The sequence below is a fragment of the Ctenopharyngodon idella genome, chromosome 6 (genome assembly GCF_019924925.1).
Source record: "Ctenopharyngodon idella isolate HZGC_01 chromosome 6, HZGC01, whole genome shotgun sequence".
NCBI classification, from domain to species: Eukaryota; Metazoa; Chordata; class Actinopteri; order Cypriniformes; family Xenocyprididae; genus Ctenopharyngodon; species Ctenopharyngodon idella.
The window spans coordinates 9478528-9504547 of record NC_067225.1 but is presented as its reverse complement, the minus strand read 5'-3'; the positions used below and the strand labels follow the sequence as shown (position 1 = coordinate 9504547).

Below are 26020 nucleotides of genomic sequence, written 5' to 3'. Positions count from 1 at the left end.
TGTAAAATGTGGACTCGTCTGACCATAGAACACTTTTCCACTTAGAAAATGGCCATTTTAAATGAGCCTTGGCCCACAGGACACGACGGCGCTTCTGGACCATGTTCACATATGGCTTCCTTTTTGCATGATAGAGCTTTAGTTGGCATCTGCAGATGGCACGGCGGATTGTGTTTACCGACAGTGGTTTCTGGAAGTATTCCTGGGCCCATTTAGTAATGTCATTGACACAATCATGCCGATGAGTGATGCAGTGTCGTCTGAGGGCCCGAAGACCACGGGCATCCAATAAAGGTCTTCGGCCTTGTCCCTTACGCACAGAGATTTCTCCAGTTTCTCTGAATCTTTTGATGTTGTTATGCACTGTAGATGATGAGATTTGCAAAGCCTTTGCACAATCTTTTTACGCACTCTTTCACAGCTCTGCCCATCTTTACTTCTGAGAGACTCTGCCTCTCTAAGACATCCCTTTCATAGCTAATCATGTTACAGACCTGATATCAATTAACTTAATAAGTTGCTAGATGTTCTCCCAGCTGAATCTTTTCAAAATTTCTTGGTTTTTCAGCCATTTGTTGCCCCTGTGCCAACTTTTTTGAGACCTGTAGCAGGCATCAAATTTGAAATGAGCTCATTTAGTGGATAAAAGTGTAAATTCCTCCGTTTAAACATTTGTTATGTTATCTATGTTCTATTGTGAATAAAATATTGGCTCATGTGATTTGAAAGTCTTTTAGTTTTTATTTTATTCAAATTTAAAAAACGTCCCAACATTTCCAGAATTCGAGTTGTAGATCACTTTCTGTATGATAATTAACAAATACAGCTTTTCCTGTGCTGTAATTTCACCAGTTCATCCGATATCAGTATTCAGCTGACAATCAGTGTCTGTCTTTTCATTAGTCACAATGGTTTGTCATGTCCAAGTTAGGAAAGAACTTGAGACTTGGCAAAAGATGCAAAGTTGTTTTGAGGAATTTTAATTTGATTTGACTAAACAAAGTGACCAACTGCTGGAATGAGAACTGCAAGTACAGTACACAATTCTTCCTGTATGTTTCAACAATGAGAGGCCTTACATAATATGCAAGAATTAGGAAATTATGCCATGTGGTTACATAAATACAGAAAAACGTCTCAAGTAACCACGTCTAGACATCTTAAAAATTAAATTTTGAAAGTATTTTTGCTGTTCTCTTTATTGTTATGTAAATTTATCTTAGTAATACCTTATCAAAACTAGTTTTTCCTCAACATAAAACAACTTCGAACAAGTAAACCGAACCATCTGAATGAGAAAAGTGAAGTTGTACCTTTCAAAACCAATGAACATGGAAAAGATTTGCATTTTCAGTACAACGCACAAACCATCGACACAAACTCCAACATCTCACTGTACTCACTTAATAATGTATCTTACCTTGTTCCTGTTGGCTCAGCAGTACTGTGTGAGGTTTGTTAGTGGGGTCTGACTCCGGTTCCTGGGATTTTTGAAGGAGAGTGGACCCTGAAGGAGGAGGATGCTCAGAAGTAGTCTCTTGTGGCGAGCAGTCTGTGCATGGCTGTGTCCGTGTCCCTCCCTTTACGACTCAATGGAATCTGGCTGGCATTGGGTGACGCAGCCTCATTCTCCTTCCCAGTGGCGGAGCTGATGAGATTCTCATCCCCATTGTTTGGAAAACAGTGTTGTTTGGTTTCTAATTCTGGGTGTGATCATGGGATTGTGAGATAGATGGGCTCATTGATAGAGACAGGACATTCAGTAGCACCAGATTTCTTGGTTTTCTTCTACTGCAAAGTTGTGTTTAAGGATACATTTTCTGACAGGTGGATATTAGTTTTCCACAGTGTAACATCTCACTGAGATGCTAACAAGTCATCCTCCTTGGAAGCTGTTTTTGTCTCTTCTTTTTGTCCCCCCCACTGTTTCCTTATGAAACTGTGCTTAATTTAATTGAATGGGAACTTGTAGTATTTTTTTTTTTTTTTTTAAACTGTACTTGCAAATAATATAATTAGAAACAAAATGCCACTTAAGTGTACATTTTATAAAGTAAACAAACATTTTAAATCATTGTTTTAACAATCTTTTGTCATGCTTTAAAGAAGTACACTTATTTTGAAGTGTTGACTAACATACACATGTAAAGTACAATATTTTAATTTGAACTGTATTGTGTTATTTTATATTAAATTTAAAGTTAGCATATATAAAAATGTACTAAATTGCAGCTTCATCATTATGATTGTGTAATTAGAAATATATTAAAATACATGGCATACAAGTTTTAATAGAAATGACATTAAAGTATATTTTTCAACAGCTGCAACAGAAGTAATTATGAAATTACATAATATAAAGATCATATACACTAAGTGTCTGTAAGTCAATTAAAAAATGCTCTCAAATACTACTCAAATAATCTCCTAAATCAGCACAGATAACTGGATCCCAATGCATTGCCCAGTCATACAACCATAATGAGGTTCATCCTAGACTTTAGACCTGAAAACTAAACTAAATATTATGGGTCATTTTTAGTATTCTAAATAAAGACTCACTGATTGGATCAACATCCCCTGGATGATCCAATGAATCTGCTAAATCTTATAAGTGTTTAGTGTACATCAGTTTGGTTAAGCTTTATATGATTTCCATCCAATACATACTGTTAAGATGTTGCAACAACTTATAAAAAGTCTTTTATTATATCAAAAACAGAATGAGGCATCAGATAATCATTAAACTGTCAATTAAGCCTTATAAAAGTGATGAGAACGCTAAGGTTTTGTCTTTGAGACAGGATGTACCAACAATGACGTGTCATTTCCTGCCAGGCTTAAGATCTATGTGGTGAATGAGAACTGCATCTGGTAATTTACCACTGACAGAGATGATATCTGGGAAACCTATGATCAGCAGAAGCAAACAGCAGACAAATCAACTTATGCAAACCACATTCAGCAAGATTAAGTGTTTGAATTTATACAGTCACAGCAAAACCAGCTTATGCTACAAAACAACAGTTTATTACTGAGGCATTCTATAATAAATATAAAAATGAATAAATATATTAAAACACTTTGTATACAAATACACAAATCATTTTTAGACAATATATATATTTGATAAAAATACAGTGAATTAAATAAATTGACAATGCTTAATATTGCAAAATACACAAATACAGTATAGATATTACAAAAATACACTATAATTAAAATAAATTATTAAATAATTCCATCTCATACATCAATATTTAGCATTTCATGCTTTCAATCCTGTCTTAACAGGGTGTCTTTGACCATATGGCCATAAGTCTTGTAACTTTAACAGAGTTTAGTTTCAGCCCTGCTCTAATGCACTAGCTTGAACCTTGATTAGGTATGTTTGATTATATTGTAAGTGGAACAAAACTATCCATACTGTCAGCAAACAGTAGCAGAGGATTCTGGAAGAAGGGCACATGGCTTCTGGATGTCTTCCATGGCACCTGAAAACAAAGGAAAAGATTGATTTAATCTACTGGCACTAAAGTGTTTGTGTGAACATAATAGAAGACCACTGAAATGAATAACAATGGTTTAACTGAAAATATTTAATTTAGCATTATGCTATTCTATGTAGTAATATTTTTTTAATTTATATAATTCCTGTAAGTTCTGACCTGATCCTTAAAAAAAATTACAGTTGATGTCAGCATTCTGAATTATGGAAGTGTCACGGATGTGTTTAGTTTCGGTCTTATTTAGTCTTGGGGTATGTTTAAAAAAAAAGAACTATCACTGTTTTAAGTTTCACTCAAACCATCCTTGTTCGCATTACTTAAAACTCATGTAACTACATGAACTTAATTTAACTGAGTTGTTTCTACTAAAAATGAGTATTGTCAGCTTTACTTAAGTGTTTGTTCAGTCAATGAGTTATTTTTTAAGTGCAATTTGTAGAGCAAATAGTTAATATATATACAGTCAAACCAAAAATTATTCAGACATTTTTGATGTATTTTTACTAGTGGGTTCAGGACACTATAGTTCATTTATGTAAGTGAGGATAGCAAAATAAAGTAAACTGTGACAAATTATACCCAAATATTCTTCATACAGTGGACTACCAGTAAAATTGATAAAAATTTGAACCAAAAATTATTCAGACACTTTGACCTGACCATGTTTTGCTTAAGTGTTATCTGACATAATTAAGATGATTTTTTTTCTGACACAGTTTAACTCTGAGATCTTGTCATATTTTATTACCATTTTTTAAACTATAGTGAATAAATTGTATTAATGAATGAAATGTTCAAGGTGTCTGAATAAATTTTGGTTTGACAGTATATATATATATATATTAAAATAATAAATGTGTTCACCTTATGGATTAAGTAAAATGTACATATAAATATTATGTAACTGACAAATTCAAATGATTTGTATTTACTGAAAGAAATTTTGTCAGCTTTACTTGAATTTATTTTGTTCATACAACTAAATTGTTATTTGTATAAATAACTCAATATAGTTGCGTGGAACCACTTGACACTGCTTTTTTAAGTAAATCCAACAATTAATTTTTGAGTGCACGCCAACAATTGACTAAAACCAGAAAGGTTTTTACTTTGCGTAGACGGCAGCGTTGTCAAAATGATCCCTGTTCACACGGATCCGCAAAACGACTACAAACGCTGTATTCTGCTGCCAGGCCAGTAGATGGCGATGTCTCTTTGTAAATAAAAACTACGCACCTATAGATTCAACACATGATACACATGTGCATGACATCGCTGTTTTCACGAATCCGCAATTTTGTAGTTTACATTGAGATGATAACGGTATCATTTTCAAAACCTGTACTTTGAAAAGTTCGCATTTTCAGGCCCCAAAATGCTGTTGTTGTGTACATGAACGGCCAAAACGCATAAAAAGTTTTGCGGTTTTAAACGGCCCTTTAGGTTTCTTTGTCACTCTTTGCCTTAGTTCTAGTAACTCATCTATTGTCATGGTTTCTAGTTAGTTCCACACCTGTTCCGTTCCGTTGATTATCTTCCCTCTGTGTATTTAAGCCTTCGTTCTGCTCTGTCCATGGGATCATGTTAATGTTACGTGGATTGTGTTTGTAAGATCTCTCTCTGTGTTTATTTAAGTGTTGTTTTATTGTTCATTCTGTGTCACGCATTGTCTTTTGGATTATGCTACAGCCAACCCATTGACAGAAGGCTTGTTTCTGTCATGGAGTAAAAAAATAATAAAGGTAATTGTGACTTTTTATCTTAGAATTCTGACTTTTTTTCTGGAAATTTTGAGTTGCGAGAGAATCTCTCACAATTCGAACTGTGTAACTCGCAACTGCGAGTATATTTCTCATAAATCTGAGGAAAAAAAGTCAGAATTCTGAGATAAAAACATGTAATTCTGACGTAATTTTTTCCCCAGAATTGAGAGACATAAAATTGCAATTCTGAGAAAAAAGTAAGAATTGTGAAATATAAACTCGCAATTGCCTTTGTTTATTTTTTTTACGTGGCAGAAACAAGCTTCCATATACTGTATGTAGTCCATACCACATGATGAACTGACAAAACATTTTTTTTTTCACAGTATAGACTCAAAGTTTCACTTCAGAACAGTGATAAGAATTGTCAGCAAGGTATCTTCCGGTAAATGTAGAATTTCTATAAGCACACACACTCCCCACATAGCACCCACACACAGATATCTTTTGTTGGTATCTTGAGGGCAGGCTGTGGCTTTATGGGGAAATGATGCGTTTCTTTTGTGGGTAGTGTATGCCCACATCTCTCTTCCTCAGTCTCACACACACACACACAAACACATATTTACACACCTCCTACTAGACGCATTTCCTCTGAGATGAGTGTCTGAAGCTCTTCGCATTTCTCTGTGAACTGTCTCTGTTGTGTGATGTAAATGTGAGGGGGAAACACAGAGAAAGAAAAAAAAACTGTTAAGCAAGAGGAAACCTACTTTGTTCGCTATTTACACAATTCCCCGATACAACATAATTACGGTAAATAACTATTGATACACAAGTTACGCAAAACAGCAGCAGTACAAGAATGATTATAAAGTGTTATATAAATACATAATTAGGACACAGAAATTGGACTTATGTTATTAAGACTTTTTTAATATTTTTTGAAGAAAATCACCTGCAGGAGATGAAGCTTGTTAAGCAATTGTCTCTGCTTTTCTGTAGCACCTCTGATAATCTCCATCCTACAGTCCACAAAAGAGAAGACAAGAAGATTACATTCAGATCAAGAGGCATTTACAACAAAAACTAGGGTTACTAGGTTTTGACTGGTTCACATGGGATATTAAAGTCACCATGAAATCAAAATTGAAAAGTCTTCTTTTTTTTTTTCATGGAATATTTATTATAAATTATATATCTGTGAACATCATTTTTTTTTTAATTTATGTGCCCTCATAATCTTTAATCAAAATAACTTCCCCTCCCTCTTGCACTGACATCTCTTCTCTGATGAAGTGTTTACTGGCATGAGGGCGGGGCAACCTGTCACTCACATGAGATCCACCAATAGCAAACCACAACCATCCAATCAATTCCCACTGGACAAAATCAACATTTTTTCTTTTTTGCGAAGCCATTTCACTCGGATATACGTCACAATAGGGAACACAAGACTACTTCTCTAAGCAACTTCTGTTTCATTCAAACTTTAAGTAATAACAATAAAACTACAACTATTCATTTAATTGTGCCATTATACACCCACTGGTGGTTGCTTTTGTGACAGAATGAATACAAATATTGTAATATTGTAAAACATTGTAATACAATCCTGTTGAATTTAATGTAAAAACTGGCTAAAACTATTTAAATAAAATAAAAACTATAATAGCTAAATAAAAGCATATATAAATCATTTTACATCAGAGGATAAATTAAATTTCACTTATTTTAATAATGTTTTAATTACTGTAGAGGTATGTACATGTACTGATCTGTTAAATCTAAATCAATTTTAAATAGAAGTAGATTTTAACCATGATATTTAATACTTTTTTTTACTTACAAACACATCTTTTTTACACTGCATAGGGTATAATTAAGTGAACCGATTAACAGGTTTTACTGTAGAATTTTTTACATTCTTTTTCAATTAAATATACAGTGTATTTAACTTGTATTTAAGATTGAACATATCAAAATGTACCAAAGTCAATAGTGTTTAGTCTTACATTAAGAGGGAGGACTTCTGAACCAGATCCTTGATCTGCTGATGAGTGAATCCAGCAATGTGCACACTGTTGACTGTGATAATAACATCACCTGAGGTGAGAGACAAAGAGATTTTAGCAATGAGTAAGTATGACACTGGTTCTTGACAGAAAGTGAGCAGGTGTCTTGATAACTCACCTGTCATTAACCCACTACTCTCTGCGAGACTGTTCTCCTTCACCCAACACACATATGAGCTCAAATCCTGCTCAGCGCTGATGCTTCTCTCAACACTGCCTGTCTATGGACAAGGAGTAAAGATCCAATCAATTCATCATCCAAAATCCAATTATTCCCTGACAGATAATAAGCCCTCGGGCAGGCATGTAATGCTTGAATGAATAGAGAAAAAAGGATGAGAAGAGAGAGAGGGATAGAAGGCGGGTGGGTAATGAGGTTACCTGGATGTCAAACCCGAAAGTTTCATTTTCTTTTCTTCTTAAAACAACAGTTTTCCTGTTAACCAAGAGACAGACATGAGTAAGAAAGAGACCAAGAAAAACAGTCCAAATCTGAGTTGTGCATGTGGGTTGACTTTGTGTAGGCCTACTTAAAGGGGTAGTTCACCCAAAAATGATGAGTAAATGACGACAGAATTTTCATTTTTGGGTGAACTGTCCCTTTAAGATGTAAATCAGTATTATTTATTTATTTATTTATTTTTACCGTATGCACTGCTCCGTTGTCTTGTCTTGGGACTGCAGAACCTAAAACAATAACACACCACAATTGGTAATTATTAAAATAAGTAATTTATCCCACATGAAAAAATACTATAGTAATTTATAGTAAATATTTTTGAACCATACTATAGTAAATTGTAGTATACTGTATAGTATTTACAACACTTTGTTAATGAATGCTACAACATACTGTAGTATTAACTATAGTGAACTGATAAACTGTAATAAATACTGTAGTATACTTTAGTTTTTACTACAGTAAACTGTAGTGTATATGTAGTATAGTATAGCCTATAGTTGTAGAAAACTCAGTACAGTATTGGGTAAAGTAATTTGTTTATATTACTAAAGTTGTTATATTACCACAGCAACTATAGAATTACCACAACAAATTAATTCAAGTACTTTACTATAGTATGGTTCAAAAACACTATAAATTACTATAGTATTTTTTCATGTGCGTAGATAATAGATTAATATATTATTTATATAGGCTACTAAATATTAGATATCAATTAATATAAATTATAAAATAATTATTAGAATCATAACAAAAAAAATGTTTAAAAAAAAAAGAGAGTAAATGAGAAATAAATAAGACAAAAAAAAAAAAAAAAAAGTCGCTTACGTTTCTTTTATGGCTTTTTCCATCTTTGTTCTTGGTTGTTTTACAATCACTAGTGTTCTTCTGTGTTTTGTGTCCAGTGTTCAGCAGGTTGTTTGTCGCGCAGCTGCTTTTTCCTAACAGCTTTCTTATGTATTGAACAGATGCTGCTGTCATCTTCAGAGTTTGTGTTGACATCTCTGCTCAGTCTGCTGCTGAGAACATCGCTCCTCCGGCTTTTAGCCGCGCCTCTGAACGGATGTCACGTGACAACAGTAAAGTCCCCGGGGGCTTCACTACAAACTTTTGAATTTACTGTAAGTCTGCCAGTGCACAATTATGGAGAATCGTGTTTAAAATCACCTCTGCGGCTTGTTTAAAAACAAACTAAATGTATACCTACATTAACATGAAAGGTAAATTTTAAATAAATTAATTAGATGATAAACTGAAACTGGAAACTAAATAAGTTTAATTTTTAATTTTGGCATATGTTTTGCGTGCCCTTATTATTTAAAATTGACAGAAAATGTCTTCCATACATTAAAACAGAAATAGAGAATTAACAAACATGAACAACAGATTGTAATTCACAAATAAATAATTAACTGCCTTCAAAAAACAAACAAATAAATAAATTATTTTTTATTTTTAAATAATACATTTTATGAAAAACTCATATCTTTACTTCTCAATATTACTACATGGGATGTCATTCAAATTCCCGTGTTTCAGACCGTGCGTGCTTCCTGAAGATTATTCTCGATCCAGTAGGTGGCAGGAAAGGCGCCTCCGTCCCGGTTCATTGCGCAGTTCAGTCTGATGAAGAAGAAGAGAATCTAGGCGTCCCCCTTCTGCGTGCTGCTAGTTAACACGACGTAAGCTTTGTCTTTTCCACATCTTTTAGTAGCCTCATCTAAATAATAACGATGTAATTTAATATTTAAATATTGCTCTACATTTTATCTTTATCTGTGATGTTTGTAATTTCTGTTTTTAAAAACTGCGTTGATAATTGGCTTGTCATGTATATATGATGCTTATGGTGGTCCTGATGCTGCTTTTGTTACTAGGCGACCAGGTTGACTCGCGAGCTAACTGATAAACAAGAATAATCCTAAGAGAATTAGCTGAAATAACCACAGTGTTTAAAATCATAAAATAATAGCCGCGTTTGTTCGCATTGGTAAATTAGCTGTAGATGTCTACACAATGAAGAAATGATCAGCGCTCAATATGTCGAGCTGACACTGGTAGTAATTAGCGGTTTATTTAAGAACGCGTTAAAGGGTAATAGTTCAGCTGACCTTCTTTTTATAATAAATGTCAATCCTTAACTTTACTCTTTCTGGAATTGCAGCGCTATCTACCCACCGCTGAACACTAAGACACCAGTCATGGCTGCCGAGCCCAACTATCGTCGGACAAAACCGGGTAATGGGCCTTCTGAGCAACACATTATACTGTTGTTATTTATTTATCTATTTTTACAGACCACTGTAACGTGTAGGCTTTCGTTACTGTCACATAATACATATAAATATTGTTTAAGATTAAGGCCTATAGTTGGAGAGGCTGCTCACTGCAGAGCGTGAAGTCCAGCTCCCCCTATCTGGATGTAATTTAGGCATAATAAATGGAGCTAGAAGCTCCAACCACACCCTAACCCTGCCAATAACTCTATCCCTCCACCCGTTAGATCAACAGAGGTGGGCTAGGTCAAACTCAATCCATGACATCCAGACAGAGGGGTGGAGCAGGATGTCATTTGGCTCTGCAATGAGCACCACTTGAATAATTGTGCAAATATTATAATTTCATTATAGGTGTTAGATCAACTCCACAATCAGCTTCAAATGGAGCTGCTGGACCTACATCACAGATTCCAGGTTTGTCTCAGACTGCTGACATCACTCCTGAAGAAAGAACTAAAGGACGCCGTGTAGGAATTCAGGCCTCTGACTCGGATTATGTTAAACTTGCAAAACAAGGAGGACAGAAGGGTAAATGTGTCACACCTGTATAGAATATCTTATATTTATTTTTATCATCAACCTTGCTGTGGTTCACGACAATAGAATCCTATATACTAGTCTTGCTATTTATGAAAGGAACGAAGTGTAGTGGTTATGTACAGAATGACCTACGGCAAACTTAATAGGCAGTATGTTACCAGTTGATTTGATTTGTAAGATACCAATAATTATGGCACTGCTAATCTTTCAATTCTCCTGTAGGTTTGCTGTGGCATGATGATCCTGTGGAAGCAAAACCTAATACCTATAAACCCTCTAATTGGTTCTCTGGCTCACCCGATGATGATGATGAGGAGGAGAGGTGAGAATCTGTCAGCCCAATAGTCCAATTTAGAGCAGATGTCACAGTTACGTCACTTGCAAATGTGCGCGCATAGTGGTGGCAGAAAAATAGTGGTAACAAATGGAGGAAAATGGGCAAAATCCACAGAATAAGAGAAAAATGTTTTGTTGTGCCCTTGGTGGATGTCAGAAATGAATTGCAAAATATATAGTCTTCATTTTTATAGAATACCGTCATTGAAGACGCCCTAAACGCAGACGTTTATGTTGCAAGTCACAGACTGGACTGATAAAACCTGTCTACTAATAAAGCATGAATTTGATGTAAACAGTAAGTCTAAATAATATTCATATGCAGTTCATAGGGACATACTTGCATAGCAGTTACAGCATAAAATAATATTTAAACCTATAACATTTTTATCTCACAATTCTTACTTTTTTCTTGCATTTATGTTTATATATCCCAGTTCTGACTTTATAACTCACAATTGTGGGTTTATATCACAATTCTAAGGGAAAAAAAGTCAGAATTGTGGGATATAAACTCACAATTCTGAAGAAAATAGACAGAATAACGAGTATATCTCCTAATTTTTTTTTTTCCTTCTAAGAGTTATGAGATATAAACTTGGATTTGCTAGAAAAAAGTGAGATATAAACTCGAAATTAGCTATTTTCATTCTTTTATTCCGTAGCTTCATTGCTGTTTGCAAACACAAAATAGGTCTATAAGGTGTTCCAAGGCCTCGGCAATACATAATTATGATTTGAAGAATGATCCCAGATGTATTATAAGAGACCATCACAACTCGGTGGGCTGAAGAAAGTTCTGGTATTTATGGCTTTCTAAATCTAGCATGGCGTGTTCAAGCAGTTCAAGAGTCCGTATCAATAGGGTTACATGGAGGACCTACATTCTTTTCTCAGAAGAAACAAAGGGGTTTGTAGAGACATAAACGGGTAAACCCCAATCCATCCGCTATGGTGGTGTAAACTGGGGTTCAATCTTGTGATCTTATGCTTGCAGCAGAAGTAAAGCAACTACCCCTGATGGAATCAGCAAGAGTGAGTCTAAAGGGGCCTTACAGCAACTGGAGCCCCCATTTGGAACTGATAACTGTTCAGCCTGGGACAGGGATTCTGATAAAGACAAGGTGAATGGATTAGCACAGACCGTGACAGCCATCATGTATTTAAACCTCCCATACTTCCTCCTGCTGCCATATTATAATCAATTTTTCAGTTGCCATCTTGCCATCTTTTTATTTTTATTTTTTTGCCATGCAGAATAAGTTTACACAAAAACTGAAATCCAATCATTTTTGTTTTCCATTGTTGTGACTCTGCTTTTTATTTTCTTGGCTGGTTGACATGAAGACACATTTTACAGACCTTTCTCTCACAGGAAAACAGGACTTTTGCAAATTACTATCTGTGTTTTCGTGGTGACTTTTTATGCATGCTCATTTGATAACATTGCTTGATATGTGGCTACTCACTTGGGAACTCTAAATACTGTAAATATTTGAGAATCATTATTTAAAATCATTTGCTTTTAGTAACAGTTGCCTACTATAAAAACAGGTATTTAAAAGGATTAAGGTTACTGAACAAAGAGACTCCATGGTAAAAACCAGTCTGACATATTTAACTATACAGAACTGGTTCTTTCAGAACGCTGACTCAAATGACTGTTGCTATGGCTGTGTACTGTGTAACACTAGATCTGCGGTTCTGCCCTATCATGTTCATCATATACGCAGGAAACTGAATCATCTTATTGCATTATTAGTCATTTATTATTCTTGCATGCTTATATATATATATATATATATATATATATATATATGCATGCTTTTTCTTTTTATTAATGATTTTGTATCTTTGAGTTATCTTTTTTTTTATTGCTGGATGTGATTATTAATTGTAAATTTTGAATTAATCACTTGTTATGGAATTCATTTGCAGTGTTTATATCATTATATCAAATTGTGAATTAATATTAAAAATCTAATGTCCTCACACAGAATGCCAGCCATGCTACATCAGAGATGCAGAAACTCTCCCTAAGCCAAAAAGATATTGACGAGGCCAACAAGTTCAAAAAGACGTATGTGTCTCTTTTTTTTAGCTCCTATATTATTTTCCAGATGCACATTGAAAAAATATATAAACTCTTGAAATGTTTTCAGTCTATATAAGTATTTGATAATTGTTTCTACACTGCAGTTCCCATGATAAGAAGAAGGCAGCTCCAGTCAGCATGTCCAAACTTCTAAGCTTTGGCTATGCCCAGGATGAGAATAAATCTCCCAATGATGATGATGCTTCAAGTGAGACTTACAGTTTTTTTATTATATCATGAGTAGTTTGAGCTTTGCGTTGTGTTAACCACATATACAAATATGAAATGCTTTAAGGTGCAGTAAGCAGTTTCTGACAAACACTGTTGATATTTGAAATCAACACCGAAACAAACAAACCCTTCCCTTCACTGCTCCGCCCCAAAATAACGAATATGCTATGCAACACAGGCAACTCTACTAACAGCCAGCACATGACACAACTCACGCACGTATGGATGAATCAGCTGTGATTCAATAACAACAGCAGCAAGTCTTGGTTCTGTGAAACATAGCACAACCAAAGTTATGTATTGAGCAGAAACAAAGCAACCTCAGCTCTAACGATAGCGATTTAGAGAAACGATATCGTTGGGATCACTTTCAGAATTATTTTTTTCCAGCTGTTGAATGATAAAACACTGACAGCCAATCAGAATCCATTCTAATTTAAGGGATTTCGCATTTAAAATGGCAGATGACATTGCGGAGAAGTTCATCATCAAGGTCCAGAAAAATCCACCACTGTTTGACAATTCAAACCCCCTTTTCAAGGATACTTTAACGAAAATGGATATATGAAAAACAATCGGTCATACCCTCGGTCATCATTATGCCAGGCTAGCAAACAGTGTAACATAAAATTATCTCAGGTATCCAGCGCTAGTTTCAGCAACATTGTCTTGCTTCCTTTGAAGTTGCAGTGAAAAAGACTAGGCGTTGTTTTTATTCCACTATATTGACTTCTTCAGCTAAATTCACTGTTAGATTAGATCGATTACACTAGCTATTCACTCGAAACATAGCATGCTGAGGACATCTGCTGGTTAAAGCCGTGTAAATGCAACAAGAACAGCAAAAACATGTTGTACACACTTTGAAACCGCAGCGGGTGAGCTTAGAATAAACAGACCATTTTCGTTCGTTGGTGTGGATGCAAATATAGTTATCTTTATAGTTACCATTCTTGGTGTGAATGGGCCTTAAGACCTGCAAAATGGGAAAAATTTGGGAGTTTCAAAGTCGTCATCTGATTGGTTAAATTCTCCAGGAGTTCCAAGAGACGTGTGTGTGCGCCTGAAAACAAAGCCAGCATGACACCAAACCAGAGATGGTCTTATTGTGAGATACGAGGGTCCGTGGCTCTACCATTGGAGAAAACGTAACGGCTAACTTGGATCACGTGTGCCTTGATAACCAATCGCATTACAGCCTTGACATCACTGAGTTTCGTTCAGAGTTGTGCGACAGTCAATCGCTGATTGCAGATACCGTAGAAATGAATGAGAAGTGCTGTAAACTGAATCATACCTGTCATGCAATTGTCCGTGACTTCCCTTATAAAACAGCATTTTTTTCGGTGTGAAAATAGATCAATCCAAAACAAATGTTTAAGAGCAAACATGTTGAAGATTAGCCGATGGGTTGTCGATTCATTAAATGATAAGCTATTTCCTCACAAAAGCAGGTTATTCAGCGTAGTGAAGCCTCTCCTTCATTGACATGCATTAAAAGAAACAGCTTCTTGTCTCCATCCCTGCATACCGCAGTGTTAGCAGGCGTTGCGCTTTTTTCAGCTAAGGGTGGCTTTGGCCAAACCCCCTTGTGGAAGAAGAAAGCCTGTGAAACTGTGACAATGAGGGCTTATCAGGATCAAATAAATGCTGAATTTTCAAAAGTACATCAAGTTTGCGGTGCCATTTTGCACAACGTTCCTGGATTAATAATTTATTAGATGCACGCCGGTCTGTACATCGACTTTACATTTTCACGCCCCTAAACATGATGCGGAACAAAACGGAAAAATGACCTCCTTGGTAATATCTCAGCCATCTATTTTTCTCAGTCTTTCTATAAATGTCCCTCTTGCTTACTCTCTCCTCCACCATCATGAGCATAAATGCCCCCTATTGCTGATTGGCTGCAAGAGTGTTGTGGTGCTCGGTCTGATTGATCGAATCCACATTGTTTTTTCTTTTACAGCCAGGAAAAACGCAATATATATATATATATATATATATATATATATATATATACATTTTATATATATATATACATTTTATATACAGTTTTTAACAGCATTTCTGAAAAATTGATTACTGCACCTTTAAAGGGTTAGTTCACCCAAAAATGAAATTTCTGTCATTAATTACTCACCCTCATGTCGTTCCACACCCGTAAGACCTTCGTTCACAAATTAAGATATTTTTGATGAAATCTGAGAGGTTTCTGATCTCCAAGAGAAAGCAACGTGATTGCCACATTCAAGGTCCAGAAAAGTAGTAAAGACATCATTAGTAGTCCATGTGACTACAGTGGTTCAACCTTAATGTTATGAAGCGACGAGAATACTTTTTTTTGCGCAAAAACAAAACAAAAATAACGAGTTTATTTAACAATTTTTTTTTTTTGGCGAAGAAGAAATTATCATTGCTTCATAACATTAAGGTTGAACCACTGTAGTCACATGGACAATATTAACGATATCTTTACTACTTTTCTGGACCTTGAATGTGATAATTACATTGCTTTCTATGGAGGATATAAAAAAAAACCTCTCGGATTTCATCAAAAACATCTTAATTTGTGTTCCGAAGATGAACAAAGTTCTTACGGGTTTGGAATGACATGAGGGTGAGTAATTAATGACAGAAATCTAATTTTTGGGTGAACTAACGCTTATGTATATAATTGAAAAATTAATTTGTGTCATTTGATATTTTAGGCATTACCTCTGAGCAGACAAGCACCATTGCACCAGAGGATGAATTGGAATAAAAGACGATGCCCCCCAAAACCCCTCTTCATGAATTGTTGTTCTCTTGTATCCAATAGCTCCTCTGCATCAACCATTCACTCTCTGCTTTACGCAAAAACACTTTTTTTTCTTAATTGACTAGTTTGTGTCAGGCTCACATATTTATGGTGCTTGTGATCAGGATAACTATAACCCTAGAAGGAAGAAAGTCGTTAAATGAAAACTACAGGTTATGTGCACCACAAAATACATCTTAAGATGCATTGAGCATTGATGCCAAGGTAGAGCTGATTTCATGATATTGTGTTTTCACTTATACATTAGTGCTCATGGCACAATAATGTGCCAAAACCTTAGGAACACTAAAGATAACACACATGTAGGCAGATAGGATGTACTTAATGTATGCCACGTTAAAACAGCTCTTTCTCACCTCAGTGTCAGTGAATATGACAAAAAGTGTAAGCTGCAAACTCTTATTATACACTTCAGCAAATCTCTGATTTGAACACTATATTACACTATAACACGGTATTCTTATGGTCCAATAGTTAACTAGTTGAGTGTATGGTGAGCACACAAGAAGACCACCTTACAATGAATGATTACATGAAGTAAGGAGATGCTCTTGGGAGGGATTTGAGAACTGGAAGAGGGTTTAGGGAGTTCGTGATTGTGAATGTCTGTTGTTGTTAGAATTAATGTGATGGTAAATAATAATCTCAGTTGTTTTGGTGTTAAATGCTGTATATTATGTTTATTCCTTCTAAAACGATGTTTACACTTGCTGTCAGTTCATGTCTATAAATGATAACTGAATAAATTTGCATGTGCATGAAATGCTTGCTGTTTGTGGTCATTGTTTCGAAGGTCAGCCTCACAGGATGAATGCACTGTTATCCTTACAAATTTTTAGTTATTTAATCAGTCAACCATAAATACATTCCAAGGAGGAAAACATTTTATTACTAAAACTAAAAAGAGGATAAAATGGGTAAAAACAACAATATTAATAAATAACATTTCTATTTAATATAATTTGACATGCACTAATGATTTAGTATAAATTAATTAGTGTATACTAATTAATAAATAAGACAAGGCTAAACTACTGTTCAAAATATTTTTTTTTAATGTTTTGAGAAGTATTATGCGCATTCAAGGCTGCATTTATTTAATTTAAAATGCAATAAAAACAGTAATATTGTGAAATATTAATACAATTTAAAATGACATTTCTATTTGAATATATTTTAAGATTTCCTGTGATGGTAAAGCTGAATTTTCAGCATCATTACTCCAGTCTTCAGAGTCACATGATCCTTCAGAAATCATTCTAATATGCTGATTTGGTACTCAAGAAACATTTCTTATTATTATCAATGTTGAAAAAAGTTGTGCAGCTTCATATTTTTTGTAAACCATGATAGATTTTTTTTCTGGATTCTTTGATAAATAGAAAGTTAAAAAGAACAGCATTTATTTAAAAAACAACATTTTGTAACATTATAAATGTCTTTACTGTCACTGAATAAAAGTATATATATATGTGACCCTGGACCACAAAACCAGTCATAAGTCACACAGGTATATTTGTAGCAATAGCCAACAATATATTGTATGGGTCAAAATGATTTTATGCCAAAAATCATTAGGATATTAAGTAAAGATCATGTTCCATGATGATATTTTGTAAATTTCCTACCGTAAATATATAAAAAATTTAATTTTGTAAGTAATATGCATTCCTAAGGACTTCATTTGGACAACTTTAAAGGCGATTTTCTCAATATTTTGATTTTTTTGCACCCTTAAATTTCAGATTTTCAAATTGCATCTCAGCCAAATATTGTCATATTCTAACAAACCATACATCAATGGAAAGTTTATTTATTCAGCTTTCAGATTATGTATAATTTCAAAAAATTGACCCTTATGACTGGATTTGTGGTGGAGGGTCACACATACAGGTGCTGGTCATATAATTAGAATATCATCAAAAAGTTGATTTATTTAACTAATTCCATTCAAAAAGTGAAACTTGTATATTATATTCATTCATTACACACAGACTGATATATTTCAAATGTTTATTTCTTTTAATTTTGATGATTATAACTGACAACTAAGGAAAATCCTAAATTCAGTATCTCAGAAAATTAGAATATTACTTAAGACCAATACAAAGAAAGGATTTTTAGAAATCTTGGCCAACTGAAAAGTATGAACATGAAAAGTATGAGCATGTACAGCACTCAATACTTAGTTGGGGCTCCTTTTGCCTGAATTACTGCAGCAATGCGGCGTGGCATGGAGTCGATCAGTCTGTGGCACTGCTCAGGTGTTATAAGAGCCCAGGTTGCTCTGATAGTGGCCTTCAGCTCTTCTGCATTGTTGGGTCTGGCATATCACATCTTTCTCTTCACAATACCCCATAGATTTTCTATGGGGTTAAGGTCAGGCGAGTTTGCTGGCCAATTAAGAACAGGGATACCATGGTCCTTAAACCAGGTACTGGTAGCTTTGGCACTGTGTGCAGGTGCCAAGTCCTGTTGGAGAATGAAATCTGCATCTCCATAAAGTTGGTCAGCAGCAGGAAACACGAAGTGCTCTAAAACTTCCTGGTATACGGCTGCGTTGACCTTGGACCTCAGAGAACACAGTGGACCAACACCAGCAGATGGCATGGCACCCCAAACCATCACTGACTGTGGAAACTTTACACTGGACCTCAAGCAACGTGGATTGTGTGCCTCTCCTCTCTTCCTCCAGACTCTGGGACCCTGATTTCCAAAGGAAATGCAAAATTTACTTTCATCAGAGAACATAACTTTGGACCACTCAGCAGCAGTCCAGTCCTTCTTGTCTTTAGCCCAGGCGAGACGCTTCTGACGCTGTCTGTTGTTCAAGAGTGGCTTGACACAAGGAATGCGACAGCTGAAACTCATGTCTTGCATACGTCTGTGCGTAGTGGTTCTTGAAGCACTGACTCCAGCTGCAGTCCACTCTTTGTGAATCTCCCCCACATTTTTGAATGGGTTTTGTTTCACAATCCTCTCCAGGGTGCGGTTATCCCTATTGCTTGTACACTTTTTTCTACCACATCTTTTCCTTCCCTTCGCCTCTCTATTAATGTGCTTGGACACAGAGCTCTGTCAACAGCCAGCCTCTTTTGCAATGACCTTTTGTGTCTTGCCCTTCTTGTGCAAGGTGTCAATGGTCGTCTTTTGGACAACTGTCAAGTCAGCAGTCTTCCCCATGATTGTGTAGCCTACAGAACTAGACTGAGAGACCATTTAAAGGCCTTTGCAGGTGTTTTGAGTTAATTAGCTGATTAGAGTGTGGCACCAGGTGTCTTCAATATTGAACCTTTTCACAATATTCTAATTTTCTGAAATACTGAATTTGGGATTTTCCTTAGTTGTCAGTTATAATCATCAAAATTAAAAGAAATGAACATTTGAAATATATCAGTCTGTGTGTAATGAATGAATATAATATACAAGTTTCACTTTTTGAATGGAATTAGTGAAATAAATCAACTTTTTGATGATATTCTAATTATATGACCAGCACCTGTATATAGAAACAGGAGTTTCTATATATGTTTCTGACTTCAAGATGTTTCATTTTAAAATCAAAACAAGTAGAAGTAGTTAAATTAAGGAACGTAACAGTAAAGGCGTCAGGTTCAGTTCCAGGTAGCGCTGACCCAGTACTGCATATGACAGGCCTACTCAATCATCACACCACCCTTGACTTGGCCATTTAACTTTCAGGCTCTGCAATTAGTCTATTCTAATGGTTGTTAAACATCTGCTAAATGCCACATGTGGACATTGTTAGAAGCTGAAAATGTTGTACTGCCCTTATATGAGCTGAGGAGATCTGCCTATTGTACAGAATCACATTTTCTATAAATCCTTCTGTGGATTTTTGCTAATGATTTTGAAATCATATCAGTGCATGATATGCATATTTTGAATGCATAACACTGGGATCCTTTTGGATGGATTGGATGGGACCTGGAGTGCAAGGAATGTACAGTGGCATGAGATACCTGAAAAGTCACTAATAGTCCCACAGGTTCGTAACAGCCCTGGATGTTGAACCAAGACTCAGTATGTGTGACTGGTTGGCAGAACATGAGAGGAGGCTTAAAAGATGCGGTCCAAAAACCTGATGGTCGAAGCAGAAGGTGAGCTGAACTGAGCTCAAAAAGGCTTTGGTGCTCCATGTGGCAGAACGGGTATTTTGCTTACCTTGCACCTCCTTAACTCTTATGTAATGTGTGGGAATTTATTGTTGTTTTTTCTGAATTGTGTAAAAAAAAAAAAAAAAAAAAAAAAAAAATTAAACTAATTGCGAAGCCTGTTTTCTTAATTATTTAAAGATAAGTATTTATATAATATAATATGATTGGTAAATGAAACATAATCTGACAGAAGCAGTTAGATCACTCCCAATGGGAGATGTCCTTTTATCCACACGATGGCAATGTTGCCTAATGTTCAATTTGAAAAAGCCTTCAGAAAAACGTCTTTTTATTATCATACAAAATATTTATGACGCGCTGGCTAGTCTTCGCCAAAGTTATGTGGACTTTGTTTAACCCGAATACTTATAAATCCGACCAATAGACGACTAAACACATATATCAAGCAATTCAAAGTAACGAATTTGTGGGCGTTAATGCGCACTACGAGCAGATGGTCACTCATGTGATCATTTAGTGATTGTTGTTTTCGCTCTCTAACCGTATTTTTCACGTACTTCGATGGGAACTCCATTTTTCCGAATCAACTCCTGTTCGACTACATGGCAACACATTCAAATGCCCTGAAACAGCATCTCTCTATGTGGAGCGTCTACGTCACGCGCTCTGACCCTCTTGCCCATGGAAGCGCGCGAGACCCAGCCGGAGCCGCCCGTTCATCGCGTGAAAACACCTCTGGAAAGAATGTCATCCTGTGATTCTTTTACAAATGGATTTATCGGTGTCCGCGAATAATTTGCATTTCGGCGGTTTTGCGGTAAGTACTGGTGATTTCGCGCAGGTCCAATGGAGCGTTGCTAACATCTGGCGCGCGCTGGCGGCGGGAATTCATCGCTGCTTTATCGGTAGATCTCGTGCATCTCTCCTTAAGTCATTTTCAAAACTGAGCTGTAATAGACGCTGTGGTTAGTGAACAAGCCGAGAAACTGTTTGCTTTTCTGTCGATGCGTGCTTTAAAGCTCATTCCATTTGTCTTTCTTCATTGCAGTGATTAAATGTGCAGAAAATATGCATTTGCACTGTAGTTATGCTTACATAAATGGACTGATGGCCTTGTTCAATGCATACAGCTGAATAACTTGATCAGGTGTAGTGTCGCGTCCACCTCTAATCGACATACCTACACCTCCCATCATCATCTCTGGTCCATCATCTGACCCTGCATGGCGCATTTAGACCATATGTTCATCACCTCCTAACCTGGGCAATGCATTGCATGTTGCATTAGTTAGTTGCATTAATTAGAATCCTTGATGACATGTGTTATGGCACCCTACAGCCCTTCACTGTGAAGTAGGCTGGTCTCCATTATGACTGGTAGATGCTGTCACTGGGACTGAGGCTGGACCACCTTTTAGACACTTATGCATAATTGAGCATCCATCTCTGTCCTTGCTCTCAACTCCTGCTCTAATAATTCGAGTTCGTCAGTATCAAGAAGAATTCTGTCTCTGTTTGGACTGTAATGACAGTGTGGATGCAGTTTCAGCTGCCTCATCATATTGACCAGAGTTTAGATTGAATGCAGGTTTGCTGCTGTGCACCATGTAATTGCTGCTGTGCGGTGATTTGCTTTGAGCAGTCCACAATTACAGTATGTAAAGATTGCAGGGACAATGCATCATGATGCAGTAAGACGTGTTCCTCAGAGACTGAGCTGCATGTCTTTACACTGCACTGGCATGTTATGTGGTCTGAAAAAGCATCCCAGGGACTTTTGTGTGTGCATGTGCATTTAAAATGGCCAAGGCCGAGTTTTGCAATTCATTAGAAGTGGTAGAATGATCTCTCTGACAGAGCTATGTGGTGCTAGTGGTAACTACACAATGTCAGATGATTCCAATAAGTAACAATTTATTACTGTTTCTTGGTCATCACCGCTAATAGGATGTCTCTCCTCTCGTCTGCTCTGTAAATAAACCCTGTGCTCTGACTGACAGCAGACTCCTGGTAAATCCAGTGTGGAGGTGGGTGGGGATTTTAAGGACTTCTAAAGTGGATTTTGGATTTTATTCTTGTAAATGCCAGCGCAGTGGGCTACTGCCGTTTATGAAGTTTATCAGCTTTAAATGATTGGATTATGTAAGGATGTGTGTGTTTTGCACAAGACCGATTCAGTTCCGTGAACCGGTTTTCCTGCCGGTTAGTTTCAATGAAAAAAATAAAAAAAATTTTTTACGTCATTGTGCAATGACATCACTCTACATATTTAAAAACGTATACTAATATACGTTGCATGCAATATACAGTAAACCAGTTGTTCTTCAAACATCGTTGTGGACAATGGGGCCTTGAAGTCAAAAACGTTGAGATCCACTAAAATTTATTTACTTCTTGAAAGAAAGGTTTTTGCATTCATTAAAGTTTAACTTATTTTCAACCCACATTGTATTTATACAGTTCCGGTGGTATATATAAATTAACAATGTTTCCACTTTTTCCATGTTACCTGAACTGAGAAATTAACATTTATTTTTCAGCAAAAGTCTGATTTGTTTTACGTCATCCCATGCAATTTTGACAGCTCCAGGCCGTTTGTGAAAACGACAGATTGTACTTCCGATTGACAGAGGGTTATTAACAAAACAGTTATTGTAAGGGTAGGTTTATCACTGAAAACACTATGGCAATAGTTTTCTTACCTGCATGCGACTGCGTTTTTCTTCAGGGGGTTGGGCAGAACTGACAGAATGGCAGTTTATTTCAGTTTCTCCCTCTGTTTGGCCTAAAACACTGTGCTCATAGTCATCCAGTTTGAAATGTTGACTGCAAACATGGAGGTTTTTCAGATTTTCCGTTGCGGTGTTCTCTCCATATTTACGATTCTTTGCAGCCTTTAGCCTACAGCGCACTGGATCCTTCCCCGCTAAACATTTACTCTTTGAATTCTTGCACCTGGGAGCAGTACAGTTTGACACAATTATGATTACAAGTTTGCTAAGAAGTATTTCCTACTAAAGCAAGGCGGTATTTATCTTTGGTCAAGCGTATCCATAGCAGACTGGAAGTGGCTTTGGACAGCAACATCCCAATGCATTATGGGTGTTGAAATTTTCCTACCTATTTGGCAAACAGGAAGATAATAGCCTTTTTTTCTCAGTTTTTTCTAGTCAGGTAGTATCAATTTCATTTTTCCCCGCCTTTCTATTGAATAGGCAGCAAAGTTTTATTGAATGCCCATTTTGCCAGAGGTAAAGTATATTTGTATATTGAGAAAGTTTCTCATAATATGATTTAGTATGTCATAACAATGAGAAACTATCTCATTATAATGATTTAATACAGTATGTTATAATATTCAGGGGAAAAATCTCATAATAATGAGAAACTTTCCCATGATAATGACTTATTTTCTTACAACAATGACTTAGTTTCTCATAATAATGAGAAACTTTCTCGTAATAATGACTTCACATCTCATAATAACGGGAAACTTTCTCTTAATAATGAGAAACTTTCTTGTAATAATGACTTAGTATCTCATAATAATCAGAAACTTTCTCGTAATAATGATTTAGTTTCTCATAATAATGAGAAGCTTTTTTGTAATAATGACTTAACATCTCATAATAACCGGAAACTTTCTCATAATAATGACTTAGTATCTCATAATAACGGGAAACTTTTTCATGACTTAGTATCTCATAATAATGAGAAACTTTCTCATAATAATGACTTAGTTTTTCATAATGAGAAACTTTTTCATAATAATGACTTAGTATTTCATAATAATGAGAAACTTTCTCATAATAATGACTTAGTTTCTCATAATGAGAAACTTTTTCATAATAATGACTTAGTATCTCATAATAACGGGAAACTTTCTCATAATAATGACTTAGTATTTCATAATAAGAAACTTTTTCATAATAATGACTTAGTTTCTCATAATAATGAGAAACTTTTTCATAATAATGACTTAGTTTCTCATAATAATGAGAAACTTTCTCATAATAATGACTTAGTATCTCATAATAATGAGAAACTTTCTCATAATAATGACTTAGTTTTTCATAATGAGAAACTTTTTCATAATAATGACTTAGTATTTCATAATAATGAGAAACTTTCTCATAATAATGACTTAGTTTCTCATAATGAGAAACTTTTTCATAATAATGACTTAGTATCTCATAATAACGGGAAACCTTCTCATAATAATGACTTAGTATTTCATAATAAGAAACTTTTTCATAATAATGACTTAGTTTCTCATAATAATGAGAAACTTTTTCATAATAATGACTTAGTTTCTCATAATAATGAGAAACTTTCTCATAATAATGACTTAGTATCTCATAATAATGAGAAACTTTCGTAATAATAATGACTATTATTCTACTCATGCGCAAAGCAGCGGAGCTTGCTTTGTCGAACTTTGTTATTATTTTATCAAGGAAAATTATATCGCAATAATTATCTTTATCGTTTTATCACCCAGCCCTAGTTGAACATGACCAAAATGATGACTTTCAACTCTGCCTGTAGGTTAAATTTGTTCATTTCGAAGCAGTTTGCCATGAATATTATGTTTTCAAGATCATATCTCAAAACTTTTTGAAAACCCAAAACTCAAAAAATCCTGTGTTGAGCTTTGTTGTTCTCCATCCAGCTGGTTTTGAACACAAGAATGCCCACAATAAACATAAGAATGATTGGGGTCCGGTAAAACCGGTTAGTCGACTAGTCAATTTTGAAATATGTAGTTTTGCGCTTCTAATCTTATGTTAGATCTATTCTCATTCTGTCTAATCTTAGTACTCCAAAACATCCTGTCAAAAGGCCACTCTTGATCTGCTTTTACATAAAAAATGCAAGCTGAAGAATAGGCTTGTTCTTTTTATCTTAAAAGCATCCAGGAAGAGGAAAATAAGTGCATCTGCTGATCATACTATTTTTTTTGCTGTCAGTTGGGGGAGGGTACTGGAAAGGGAACAGGTTGTCTTGTCATGCTGTTGCATGCTGGGATGCTGGAACACACGTTGGAATACATCCCTTGTTGCCCTGCCGTAATGCTGCCAAGAACTCCAGGCTTTCTTTGCCAGTCTAAAAAAAGTGCAACGGACAGAGATTTCCATGCAGTTTTCTTATACACCATCAACATGAAATCGAAAGTGTCCCTGTTTGCTCACTTTATGTATGTTCTTGATCTGTGTACATGATTCATCAGTGCACACTATTCCAAAGGAAAAATGTTTGCCTTCATAATATTTCATCAAATTGTAAATGATGATATGTCAAGATGCTCTTGAGGATGAACTTGACTTTCAGCTTCTACATCCCAGTCAAAAAGCCTCCTTAAAAGTATTCAGCATGCATTTCATGATTAAATTAATTCCCAGTAGCTAACATCAAGTCCTGCCACATTAATAGAAGTAAAATGTGTACTGATTACTGTTTTATGTTGACTTCAGGGAAGTCACCTTCACTTAGCCTATATATCAGCTAGGTCAATTAGTCTACCAATATTTGGTCAATTTGAGGATCTGCATTCTAGTGTCAGTTCCACAAAGTACAGACTCTTTCACTTTTCTGTTTTGAAATATTTTTAATGCATTTTGACTAAATATTGTCTCAAATATGCTCATTAATTTATATATATATATATATATATATGTATTATAATTTGATATTAAATAGAATATATATTTAAAATATCATGTCTATTTTAATATATTTTAAAGTTTAATATATTTTTAAGCTGAATTTTCAGCATTACTCCAGTTTTCAGTCACATGATCCTTCAGAAATCATTCTAATACGCTGATT

The 26020-nt window shown here is 35.4% G+C and overlaps 3 protein-coding genes across 8 annotated transcripts in view; 2 read left to right on the top strand and 1 right to left on the bottom strand.

The window, feature by feature from the left end:
• Positions 1-2690: 2690 nt before the first annotated feature.
• Positions 2691-8801, bottom strand: si:dkey-276j7.2 (protein TAMALIN). The gene is made up of 8 exons (XM_051897923.1): positions 8579-8801; positions 7934-7974; positions 7669-7723; positions 7406-7508; positions 7228-7318; positions 6171-6237; positions 5846-5912; positions 2691-3494 (listed from the first exon to the last, which is right to left on the bottom strand). The coding sequence occupies exons 1-8, from the start codon at positions 8750-8752 to the stop codon at positions 3430-3432; spliced, it is 663 nt and encodes a 220-aa protein (XP_051753883.1). The 5' UTR covers positions 8753-8801; the 3' UTR covers positions 2691-3429.
• Positions 8802-9277: 476 nt separating this feature from the next.
• Positions 9278-16815, top strand: c6h7orf57 (chromosome 6 C7orf57 homolog). 5 transcript variants are annotated; one of them, XM_051897922.1, is made up of 8 exons: positions 9278-9432; positions 9915-9988; positions 10381-10443; positions 10792-10891; positions 11906-12029; positions 12903-12985; positions 13105-13208; positions 15943-16815. In XM_051897922.1, exons 2-8 carry the CDS (start codon positions 9952-9954, stop codon positions 15993-15995), a joined length of 564 nt encoding a protein of 187 aa, XP_051753882.1. In that variant the 5' UTR covers positions 9278-9432; positions 9915-9951; the 3' UTR covers positions 15996-16815. The 5 variants fall into 5 exon arrangements, with proteins under 5 accessions (XP_051753882.1, XP_051753881.1, XP_051753880.1 ...); XM_051897921.1 differs by having other exon boundaries at positions 9280-9432; positions 11903-12029; XM_051897920.1 differs by having other exon boundaries at positions 9281-9432; positions 10381-10557.
• Positions 16816-20579: 3764 nt separating this feature from the next.
• The window catches only part of pkp4 (plakophilin 4), a 45607-nt gene continuing 40166 nt past the window's right edge, over positions 20580-26020 (top strand). Inside the window, exon 1 of one of the 2 annotated variants that reach the window (XM_051897904.1) lies at positions 20580-21008. The gene's annotated coding sequence lies outside the window, so the exon portion shown is untranslated. The remainder of the gene's footprint in view (positions 21009-26020) is intronic. The other variant, XM_051897905.1, reaches the window with a different exon arrangement.

What these genes read in the sequence shown, in the direction of transcription:
- si:dkey-276j7.2 (XM_051897923.1), bottom strand. Translation starts at nt 8,752, where the DNA reads ATGTCAACACAAACTCTGAAGATGACAGCAGCATCTGTTCAATACATA. An exon ending in CAGAAGTCCTCCCTCTTAAT is followed by an intron (nt 6,238 to 7,227) that starts GTAAGACTAAAC and finishes TGTGGACTGTAG; the next exon opens with GATGGAGATTATCAGAGGTG. An exon ending in GGAAATGCGTCTAGTAGGAG is followed by an intron (nt 3,495 to 5,845) that starts GTGTGTAAATAT and finishes CTTTGTTTTCAG; the next exon opens with GTGCCATGGAAGACATCCAG.
- c6h7orf57 (XM_051897918.1), top strand. Translation starts at nt 9,952, where the DNA reads ATGGCTGCCGAGCCCAACTATCGTCGGACAAAACCGG. An exon ending in CTATCGTCGGACAAAACCGG is followed by an intron (nt 9,989 to 10,380) that starts GTAATGGGCCTT and finishes ATTTCATTATAG; the next exon opens with GTGTTAGATCAACTCCACAA. An exon ending in GATGATGATGAGGAGGAGAG is followed by an intron (nt 10,892 to 11,902) that starts GTGAGAATCTGT and finishes TTATGCTTGCAG; the next exon opens with CAGAAGTAAAGCAACTACCC.